Source organism: Aquila chrysaetos, chromosome 3 (assembly GCF_900496995.4).
Source record: "Aquila chrysaetos chrysaetos chromosome 3, bAquChr1.4, whole genome shotgun sequence".
NCBI classification, from domain to species: domain Eukaryota; kingdom Metazoa; phylum Chordata; class Aves; order Accipitriformes; family Accipitridae; genus Aquila; species Aquila chrysaetos.
This window is the reverse complement of record NC_044006.1, coordinates 48177993-48190139: the sequence shown is the minus strand read 5'-3', so window position 1 is coordinate 48190139 and position 12147 is coordinate 48177993. Positions and strand designations below refer to the sequence as shown.

Sequence of the window (12147 nt, the reverse complement as noted above, 5' to 3'; positions counted from 1 at the left end):
ATTCACTTTCAGCTTTCCTTTTAGCCCTCTCATAAACTCTCCAGCAACAGAAAGCTGTTAAGCTCATAGTAACGCAGATGACTGCAGGCTATGTTAATGATTAATTAAATTCACTGGAAAGGTTTGAAAAATAATGCAAATAACTCCAAAGCATGCAACATATTTATTCCAAGAAATTGCACCCCTTGTTTTTAGTCTCACAGCTCCTTTATCTGGAATGGTGTTCTGTTTCTGTTATTATTCCCCATCTGTATTGTAATAGGAGGCCACTGGACTCATTTGAGATCGGGACCATGGTGATAGGAGTTGGGTAAATAGAGACACTTAGGGTAATGGAAGAACATAACTCTTGTCAGTTCAACAGCTTGACTTGTTAACAAGTTAATTAACAATTAATTAAAGCTCCTAAATCTTGCAATTTTTGAACAGAAATAATACAGGTATGTTTTTTTATCTTAACTAAATCCAAGATGTGAAGTTTACTCTACAGTTAACTTCAGTGGTTTTGGTTCTGGGCATGATGCTTATCTGATGTTACAGTGTATTTTCCTTTTCAAGTGCAGTATGAAGATAATTTACCAAATCTTGTGACAAGTTACTCCAGAGATCCTCTAAATCTGAAGTTAGAATCACAGCATTTAAACATAGGTAAGGCCTTGACAACATGCACATTCATTGTGTTAAAGAAATTAGGAATCAGTACATGAGCAGTAGGGAGCAGGAATAAGAGCGTAGAACCCCTCTACTGCCATGTAGCTGGCTTAAGTGGCCTCAGTGGAAGCTTAAAGACAATGTTTTTCACTAAGTTTCAATATCAGAGACAGTCTGCTTCCTAGCTGTAAGTAACAGACTCAGATCACAGAAAATACACTAGTTCACTCATGTAAAGACAGTTTTAAGGATACCTGATACAAACAGGATTATTAGCTCAAAAATCTGCTTACCAGTGTAGATTTGCTGATAAGACTGCAATTTCAGCCTTCTAATGGTGGTTTATTCCCAGGCAACTGAATTAAGTCCAGTGTCTGCTGTCCTCATTGTAGATACAGTAGTACATATCTGCATTCCTACTGTGGTGGATAGTCCATAATGGGATGTCTGCCCTTTAGTGTAGTTTCTTTAGCTTCACCTCTTGTAAGGATAGCTTATCTGAAAATAATTAACTACATATTAGTTGAAGTACACATACATACATACCATGTAGCATAAAACACTACTTTCTTTGTATATTCACAGCAAGGCCATGGACAGGATATTTTTTTGCTTACAATCTTTACCATATATGTCTGGATGCTCCTTTTTTGGAATCCTATCTGATTAACAATAAACATAGCTTTTCAAATCCTAGAGTCTAGACAGTTTGTCCTATAGCTTGTAAATACTGTTTGCTTAATATTTTCAGATCCTGGACTTGAACCACTGAAAGGAAATCTGATAGAAGATTTCTTACATACAGACCTTGCAAAAGCAAATGGGATCCACGGATGCTACTACCAAAGAATCCCTGGCCACCTAAATATGCTTCATTTACCATTAGTCAGATTAAAAGACAACTTCCCACTTTTTTCTGAATCAAAATATTTTAAAACTATTATTATTGTTGTTGTTGTTATTTCTGAATTACATTGATTTCAGGGTGGTTTGAATCACGCAATAGCTGAATTTGAGGGGACAGCTGGCATGTCCTAAGGGAAGTGTCACTGTACTGGAGATCTAGGGACATGGACCACTGACTTCCTTTAGCTTTTCAAGAATATAATTCTGTTTCCAGCTCTTGTTGACTTTGATGGAGTCTGGAAAGATAATCTCTTAGGGAACACGTTCTTATTTCAGCCTTTAGAGGAAAATTATACAGCACTGCACATGGCAATTCATTTGTAGGAATTAAGATGTCCATATTAGACTGTTCAAAGGCACAGACTATTTCAGAATATGCAGGTACTGGGTGGATGCTTTGATGGTTTATATATATATGCCAAACACTTAAATGTAGAGATCTCCAAAAAGAGAATGTCTCTATTTTCATTATAAAACAGCTCCCATTAATATTACTGAAGATTAACAAATAGTGGGTTGAGGGGAAAATAAATTGTTTAGGGAACTAGTGTAGGTGATGACAGATTCCAAGTTGTGAACATAACTCTGCTGAGTGGCAACAAGTCAATATGCACATGAATTGGCTGAACACAAATGTCTCTAGGCACTTCAACATGATGTGCTGTGATTCAAGTCTGAAACATGTCTGAGAATGAGTTCTTTGATGAACCTGTCAAAGATCATTCTTACGACAGCTACTCCTGTTTCATTTTGTAGCTCTGATGTACCTCTACTTCTCTGCTCTTGGAGGCACAGACAGCAGCATGGTGCTCACACTGTGTTCTTGGATCACGTGGATTAAAATCTGTGCCAGCTGCAGCAGGGAGAGGCAGGCAGAGATGAGAGCATTCATTCTGCTAGAGTAGGGGCACTGGATCTAGTCTCGTCAGAGAGCAAACATGATTTTGCTCTCCTGTGGTCTTAGATGAGAAAGGATTGATGGGTGCTGGCAGAAGCCATAATTCCATTGGTTTGGGAGGGTCAGGAGGACACTGACACCCAATTAAACTGAATAGACCCAAGCCTTTCTTTGAGTCCAGAGCAAAAAATGCAGATAGCTTGGCTGGCTTGCACTAGGGAAAGGTTACTAGCAATGAAAATGTGCTGGTCACGACACTGACCTTCGCTGGAATAGCTTGTGCTTCTTGGAAAAATACACTTGTCTGAGCAGAGTCCTCTGCTGCTATAGCCAGGATGCTCTGTATTTCTGCTTGTTAAATCTCTTGAATGAGATTACTCTTGGGGAGTAACCCCCACTCAAAGCAGGACCGTGTTGGGTGGCTTTCTAAGGCAGGTGGAAAGTAGAACTGCTTTTTAATGTGTTAGGAGACAATTTTTTTACTGTAAATACCAGCATGGAACAGAAACACACTAAATGCACTTTGTCTGGTTTATTAGTGAGTATTTGAACTCATTCCCTTAGGTCCTGATTTCTGAAATAACATGGAAGGCAGCATTATTATCTCTTTCTACTTAACAAATTCCTCGCACTGTATTGTTAAAAATTACTTACCAAGTCTTCCAATTCATTAATTCTTTTTTCTAACCAGTCCCTTAATCATCTGGAAGTAAAAGATATGGCACAGCCCATCACACTCCTAAGAACTATAGAGGCTGAGTGCCATCATGAGCTTCCTTTGGAAACTCCCTATCCTCTCCACCCAAGAGCTGGTGATCAGCAGACTGTGCCAAAATGAACCCTCCGACTCTTCCTCTTCCTTCGATAGGAACAGCTGCTTTGTAGAGCAAAGAGAGAGAAAGCTCAACACGGTGAGGTAGTTTCAATTCCTTTTTTAAACAGTGTGTGGGGGTGTTGAGCGTAACAGGGGAAGCACTCTTTAGTCATAGTCTGCATTGCTGAGGGCTTTGGAGGCATATCCAGAGCTAGATTTGGACTCGAATCTCTAGATTTAAAATGTAAGTAAGCTGCACAGTAAATGCACCCCAGGCAGTGATTTAGCTTAAGAAAATTGCATATTGGATTGTTTTGCCCTTTCCAAAAGACAGTGAGCTACGTACCACTGTGGAAAGCTTGCGACACTAGTAAGAAACCCTTAAGCAATGATCTCATGGCTCTGCGTGCATTGGTGTGGAGTTCAGCGTTTCTCCAGGATTTCCCAGATGCAACCCTTAGTGACAATAAAAATTGTGTAAGGTGTTAAGACTAAAAAAGGGCATGTTTTTTGTTAAAGAGAGCTTTCTACCAGTCAGGGAGCAATTGCATTGCATCTCCAGACACTTGTTTGAAATTTGGGGTTCCTCAAATTTGGGTTTGGAAAGAATAAAGTCCCCAGCCTGCCTGGAAATTCCCTATTTTCTGAATGCCAGGCAAATCCAGCCCAGCGAATGGTGCTTTCTCTGTGCATGGCAAATGAAAGACTTAGGACAAATTCAATTTCAGAGATTGTTAGGATCTGGACCTCATGTTGGTAGACATAATATAATAGCATTGTATCTATGCTAATCATGGATAATTATAAAATTTTAGCTGGGCCTCCCCATAGTAATAGGGGTGACAGTGTAATGAAGTGGGGCACAGAGCAGTCGTCCTTCGAAGGAATGCTATTGACTTGGTCTTTTTACAGATGAGAAAAAGGAGGCACAGAGCAGGTAAATTAATTGCCCCAAAAGCATGAGGGAAGAATCAGTTTCAGGCAAACTCTCTCAGGTAAACTTAATCTCTTACAATGCATGTGGAGATAATTCCAGTGTTTCTGAGGAAAAGGGGTATGAACTTGCCCTTAACCTCCACGCATGACACCTCATCTTTAAAAATGTATATGACAGAGGTATATCTTCATTCTGACCAACAAGATGGGGGTAGCCCCTTGTGCTTGCTTGCAGTGGGGAGTGAGACACATGGACATGTTACAGACACTCATTTCCTGGCTTACGCAACTTCACTCTTTCATTAGAGGAGCCAGGAAAAAAACACAGAGCTGCTCAGCAGTGAGGAGAGTGCAAGCTGCTAGAGCCTCTGGTGTACAAAGGCTATTAAGGAAACTACGGTACCTGCAATAAATCTGTGCATGGATAATGCACTTTACTGCCAAATGTACTAGAAGAGATACACTAAAAATCAAAACTGAGAGTTGTGAACCTAAGAGTTCCTTGAAAAGCTGGCTTAGTTTGTTCACCTACTTTGATGTAATTATTACATATACTATATACATTTACCATATGCAATGTATATAAGTAAGAAAATACCAACTGTTCCTTTTAAGAACACTATGAAGAAGTATAAAGTTTTCTTTTTTTCCAACACCACATCCTTGCTAGGAAGCAGCTTAAAGAGCATTATTGCTACTGACAGGACAGATACATTGCTTTCAAATTCCCACAGGGGTGTGACACCCAGCTGTAGCTTTTGTGAAAGGCAGATGTAGTGCTGCCAGCCAGCCATGTAGCTAGCAGCCCCTGATACCTCACCACGCTTACCAGTACAATGCAGTGGCTTGGTCTGAAGAAGCTGGCAATACTGCCATACAACATGGAGATTTAGGCGCTCTCTGGAGAGCGGTTCTGCCTCGGCTGCAATGTCAGCTTGGTGCACTCCAGCATCCAACAGAGCCCAGCAGGAGTGCAGCATCACCAGCCTTTTGCTGAGTGTCTACACACCATTGCCCATTGTAATGGTTCATAGGCACACAGGGAAGAAGCACTTAGCCGAGCAGAGTGCTGTGGCAGCTCTTCACACTAGCCCCCAACTTAGCATCTCCTTGTCCCTCTGTTGCACACCGAAGTTCTTTCAGAGCCCAAAGAGGGCCTGAGATTCCCCTTCACAGATATGTGCCATTCAGGCTGATCTCCATCTCCCCTGACATGCTTCACAAAGCTCTTAAACCTCAGAGAAAGTGGAGAGTAGTTTTTGTATCAAGTACTGGCTAAAGTGGTGTTCTCATGCCTCAGCAGTTGGAGATACATGCAAAATCTCTTTATCCTTTTTACTTTTGCATTCCCATTGTGGGGGTGCAAATGCACTGTAAATCTTGCTGACAGCTATGTCAGCCATTTAGGCACACAGTCAACTGTGGCGTGGGCACCCCTTAGCCCAGCGTATGAGAAATGACCAGTATCCTTTACCAAAAATGTTGCTGATCTAAAATCTGTTCTGGTCAGTCAGTATTTTTCCATTGACTTTGGTGTACTTTGGAACAGGCTTATAGAGGTGAATTCTTTTGTTTTAGGCAGCACTATTGGATTGTTCCTTTAGAGTTGCATTATAAAAACCTCTACAGCTTATATAAATGCAGAGAGTGAATTTGGATACTTTCTGAAATACTAAAAGGAAGAAGCAGACTTACAGGTTAACTGTTAATACTGTAATCTCATAAATGATCAGAAGAAGCAAGTGTTAACACAAAAGCATGTTCAGATCTGCCACCCACCCATACTGACTCTATAAAGACAAATCAGTAGATTTTGTAAGTTATTAATACTAATATTTTGTGTATGTATAGAACTTATCCTACACATCTTTATTATAAAACAGAAAGATTTCAAGGTCTCTGTTCAGGACATCCGCTGTCCCCCCACCCCCCCATATACTTAAAATTCAACATTATCTCTAAAGCTGTTGTACTTTGGGATAGATTTAGCCATGTGTCCTGTGATTTCTTGAACTGAGATCCTACTCATGTGAATGATTACCATGCAGATTAAAATCAGTGTTTGAATTATACACAGGACTCCTAATTCTAATCTAAGCTCTGTCAACATTTCTATAACTTTGTTTATATTTTATTTGCTATGAATTTATGCCCAAGTTCAACTAAAGACACTTCTCCATATCCTCCCTCCATCACAAACACATACATTTGAAAAATAAAGCACATACATATGGAGTACTCAGGTGGTCAGCAAATTCTAGGTACTGTAAATGGTTCCAGGATCACACTGGTCATGCTGAAAGTGTTAATATCCTTGTCACACTAAGCCTTTGAAATACCAAATTTTATGCCTTTCCTGTGGAACAAAATCTTAAAAAGGCATGAAACAACCTGACTAACAATAGACAAACAACCTAAAGTTTAAAGAATTATTACTATTTTATTAAGATCTTCCTGAGACCTGATTTACAAAAAAAACCTGGTAAACATAGCAGATTTGTTTGCAATAAAAAAATTTTGTACTGACCACAATTAAAATTAACACACTGGAAAAAATGTAAAGAATAATTTTCTGCCAGATACTCCTCTGCTCCATTAAACATTGCTTTGAGCGTTGCATTACATCTTATGTTGCAATGATAGCAGTAGGGTAATTTTATTACCTTAGTAACATCATTACAGTTAGCTAACACTATACAGATGTGCTGTTTAGTTCATGTAAGGAAGAAAAATATTAATTTGTTTTAAATAAGGGACTGTTTTTAAAAAGGCACAAACTGCATCCAGAAAGACAGATAGGAGAGCTGTGCAATACTACATAAAGGAGTGAGGCCTAAATGGAAATGTTCTGGGATGCCTCTCTTCATTTAGATAAGACTAATACCCTCTTTTACTTTGCCACCAACCGCTGTAACAGCTCGAGAAGTGCTGGGAATGGTCTGGCTGAATTTTGCATGCACTGTAGCGAAGGGCAACAAGCAGAGAGGAGACCGGAGAGAAGGGGGGTAGGGAGCCATGAGGAGAGGGCCTCGGAGAACGCAGCAGGATGCACGCAGCCAGAAGGGCTGCTGTTGCTGCAGGATGCCTGCCCATGGTTCTTTTAATAAAGAGCCAGTTTAATTTTAGTACCATGGGATTTCCTCAAGTTACAAACCAACAGGCAGCGTGTGAAACACACAAGGTCTGTTCTGTAACTGTTTAAAACATAAAGCTTTATAAACAGTGTGCTACTTTTCCTCCACAGAGGCCTTTTCTTAGTTGGAAAAATAAAACAAGGAAGCGCCTGTCATGTATGTTGTACCAAAATTATACTTAGCACAATAAACTTATCCATAATAGCATGTTCCTCAGCTGACTCTTCACCTATCATCTTTTACTTTGTAAAGAGAAACAGTTTATTTTCACTTGCTTCCTACACAGTTGAAGAAGATAGTAACTACGCAGTGGTGATATTCCTTGAATGTTCACCTCAAGAGATGGACAGGAAAACAGCAATCACCTGGCAGCCAGTGGAAAGTCAAAACACGAAGCCATAAACAGATGCGCTCCCGTACGTGTTTTCCTGAGAGGATAATTGTTCTTGTTGATGGTTATGTACCTTTGAAAGTGAATAACAAATTGTTACTTGTGAAAATAACTAGAAACAGAGAAAGTCCAAGGACACCAAAGGGGTTTTTCTTTTCCCAACCGAGGAAATTTTCTGGCCTTGTGGAAAGGGCAAGGAAGGAAAAGGAATACAATGGCCTGGTGTATTTTAAAATAATGTACCAATATGCACCCTTCCCTGTGATTATGTCTCTAAAAGCTGGCTGGCATGCCCCATGTGAAACATGACCCCAAGCACACAGGGGCTGTGCAAACACATAATGTTGGCTGCCTTGCAGTGAGTAAGGAAAAAGTTTGTCTTGAGTCCAGGAAGAGTTGGGCAAAACCTTAAGTGACTTCCAGATCTGGAATTTCAAGCACACAGTCCATGTACATAGTGCTGTGTTGCTGTGTCATTGAAGAAAAGAGCACAAAATTTATCAAATTTATTCACTGACTTTATTGATCTGGGGTTTTTTTTGGTTGGGTTTCTTTTTTTTTTTTGGTTGGTTTTTGTTTGGTTGTTTTTTCTAGCACCACACAGTTGATCACAGTCCTACAACATCGTATGTCCCGTAAGAGTGGGCATCCCCCAGTCCTTTGTGGTTCTGTTCAGGATTTTATTTTTAAAAGTAGAAATTTGAGAAATGTACTCCCAGAAGTGATACATATATAAAGCAAGGAAAGGGGAATGGTTGGGATAGAGATAACATTTATGTTTGGCTTCTGGACAGATCTAGTCAAGAAAGCTCAGGAGCAGAGCATGGAAACCTGGGACAGGAGAGTGCCAGAGACCTCAGAGCATTGCACCAGTATGGTGGGATGGGATTTACCTTAGCAGGATAAACTGCAGACCAAGGGAAAAGAGGTACCTAAACTACTGATCTGGAGGAGGAGCTAAAGGGTGCTTTCTAGCTGTTCAACTGTTTTATTCTGGAAGGAGTGAATGCCGTAGTTCTGTTTGGGAGCACAAGTATATACAGTATTTTTGACATGAAGGAAATGAGGGGATGATAAATATTGGAGATGATAGCTCTTTTTTTTTACAGTTGGAGGACTAATTTATTCTGGGAACTAAGCCTAATGCTAGCTAGGATTGTAAATAATCTGCACATTTCTCTGTCTCACATCAGTTACGCATTTTACCTCACACTTTATTTTATCTGGTATCTGCCCTTTGTCAGTGGACAATCAAATTGTAAGATGAGTCAGGAGAACAGGGTCTGCAAAGATAATACACTTGCGTCCCTGAGGACATGCCTTCTCTAGAGTAATAGGGTCCTTAAAACAAGACATTAAGAAAATGTTTTGATTCCCATAAGATTAATTTTTGCCTTGGAGTCTAGGGCTCAGAGAGTTGCATGATTTGCTAATTTGACTTGAGTTGATATGAAATGTGTGTTCTTTAGACTTTCTTATGAAAAAGACTTGTTCCTGATGAGTGGCAAAAAATCCTAACAAAATATTGCTCCGTGTCTTTCCTTATCACTTAGATTTATGAAACCAACTTTGAAATAAATGTTATGTTGACAGTACAACTGTTAATGTCAAGGCACCTCCATGCTTTCTATGCATAGTACTAATCAGAAAACAGAGAGATTGGGTCCTTTTCCAGTAAGTATGTCTCAGACTCTTGAAACAGGAATCAGTCCCAAGCTTTGATTTAAAATAGATCTTACTGTAGATCTCTTGAGCAACATCAAAACCCCATCTTGAACATGTGTTACCAAAAGATAACTATTTTAGAAGCTGCCTCCAGCAGGTTTGCAGATCTCAGCACCTTTTTAGAGAATTAGTATATTTTCAATATTTCAGAGAAAAGGAAGAATTTAATTTAAAAAATCTGATTACTCTGGTGTAGAAACAAATTTATGGATGCCTTTGTTCTCCTTCAGATAGCTTTGCTTTTAGTTCTGCTAAACTCACTGGGCAGATCCCAATAAATGTCAGTGATCTTAGAAACTAACCACTTAATTTGGGAAGGCTGATGAAGGAAACTTTCCTGCCCTCTTCAAACCGAAGCAATGCTGAGAGTATTAATTTTAAAACACTGTGACAGGACTCTTGTTAGTGATCTTAGTGTTTTGTGCTAGTATAATTGAAATTAGCTAATACATAAAAACTGACACACAGTAACAAAATTAATAATTCTCAAATGTGTTATTCTCAGAGAGTTTGAAACCACCTTAGCCTTTCATTAGTTGAAGTATAACAATACACTTGTGCTTTAAGAAAACAAGTGGGAGGCATAAATACTCTCCTATATGAGCTTGATAAGAACTGGATGTTTTGAACAATTTAGAAAATGTTTATTTTCCCAGGTTGGTGTACCAAAGTCAAGAAACCTTCAAAGAGAGTTTTTTTCAGAGAGTCATAAAACAGAAAGTCTTCCCCTTCTTTCCAACATTTCCCTCCGCTTCTTTTCTGTTTCAGATATTTGAGAGATTTAAGTAAGTGTCCAGGGTCAGTGAATTAAAAACTGAAAAAATTGTTAGGTGTTTCAAGTTTTATGTGAAGGTCAATGAATGTTTTGAAAAAAATAGTTTCAATACATGGTTTCCAAATCCAGAGTAAGTTCATATGTGAGATTTGATGAAAAGTGTAATTTTAAGTACTCAGCTCAATACTTGCAGATATCTATTAATGAGGAGCTACTCTGTATTTGAAAAGCAGCCATACCACTACAGTGATCCGTGTTATTCTGAAAATGTAAAGAAGCTTAAATCCTATTTTTATTCATAGCTAAATTAATTTTACAACTTTTTTTCCTGGAATAGAGAATCTGGCCTACTCCATGGATATCTATCACTAAAAGCAGCTACAATGAATAAGTTTATTCCTCCTCTGAGAATTCAGAGGCACTACTTGCTAAATGGGGGTAGGAGATGCACACACTTTGCTTTTCACACACACTGCCTTTAAATGCATAAAGGCATTGACATATTATCTTCATTCAAGAGAAAAAGGTATCTCAGAATAACTTCATTTCAAAATACACCTGCAGTTAGAATCTTGGCAAAAATATCCTTTCCTTACGATCTTAGTTTAATGCTTCACAAAGATTGTTCCTTTTTATATTAAATTTAATAACCCTCTCAGATGAATTTGTATCAAGGTTATTAATGAAGGAAACATTTACCATTTGAACAATGCAATGAAATAAATTAAACTGAAATCCTACCTCAGTTTAGATAACTACCAGCAGTTTTGCTTTTTACCACTTTTCTACAGATCTGATTGCTCCCCCTTTCCTCTTTGTGAGTAGATGTCTAGAAGAGCCACTGGTTTAGGGAGAAGGATGTTTTCCCCGGGTGCTCTCCACTCCCCTGCTTGCCATATCCAATACTTAAGCCCTCCTTCCACAGATTTAAGGATATCCTATTGGAGACTTGATCTATGAGCTTAACAGATGTTGCATATTTAATTAATGGGTCCAGAAGATGATTGTGCTTTCTTCAAATTGTTGTGGATTTCTTGTGTTTGGGCAAACCTCTTTTCCTCAGTTTTACTTAGATGCTTTTAACTTTAATTATTGCACTGATGATAAATGGGAATGTGGCAGTTTTCTTGTCCCTCTTGTCCAAGTATTCAAAAATAACTTAAACCATCATCAAAACCTGTATGCTGCAACATACAAATAAGAAACTTCAATTATCACTTCTTGACACTCAAAAGATGTCTGAAATTACAGTCACACCAAAATTACACTATTTTGAAATTGAAAATGGATAAACACCAGTCTTTGACACTTACAGAATGTCAGTCCATGCAGATAAATTCTGTAACTACCTCATACATAGCCCTTTTAGGCTATATATTTGAACTTTACACAAGAAAGAAAGAAAGAAATCGGGGTTAATTCCCTACTGCCTTCCATCCTCTGTAATGTAAAGTGATGTCACTTCATCTTTTGTAATGGAAAAAAAAGTCACCAGTGTGACACCTTGCCACTTCCACTTATGCAAAATAATTGGATGAGCTGGAGCAATCAGCTGATACTGGTTTGTGCCTTAGGACAAGGTATAACCTTTAGTGCACCATGTGAATGACATGAATGGAACCAACCATTTTTCATGGGGTGCCTTGTTTCACAAAGCAGTGTGCAGTTGAATCCCAACAATACTGTGGAATTTGATAAAAGAGAGTGAAAGAGGTTTTGTAACAATAATCAAAGCTATCAACTGATATAAAGTAGCCTTGTTTTAATTAAAACTTGCTGAGTGATAATTTTGGCCAACACCTCTGAATCTTCCTTAATTAAAGAATGGCCTTTCCATTTTTCTATTTCCAACCAAGATACGCTGATTTATTGAAAACCTGAACTTGAAGTCTTTGCAAAGAGCTGGAAATTTTCCTC

The 12147-nt window shown here is 38.7% G+C and overlaps 1 protein-coding gene across 1 annotated transcript; it reads left to right on the top strand.

Moving 5' to 3' along the window:
* Window positions 1–293: 293 nt before the first annotated feature.
* LOC121233186 (uncharacterized LOC102725191 homolog) lies at window positions 294–2398 on the top strand. The gene is made up of 6 exons (XM_041122453.1): window positions 294–310; window positions 430–440; window positions 559–648; window positions 1349–1358; window positions 1427–1531; window positions 2344–2398. Exons 1-6 carry the CDS (start codon window positions 294–296, stop codon window positions 2396–2398), a joined length of 288 nt encoding a protein of 95 aa, XP_040978387.1.
* The last annotated feature ends 9749 nt before the right edge of the window (window positions 2399–12147 follow it).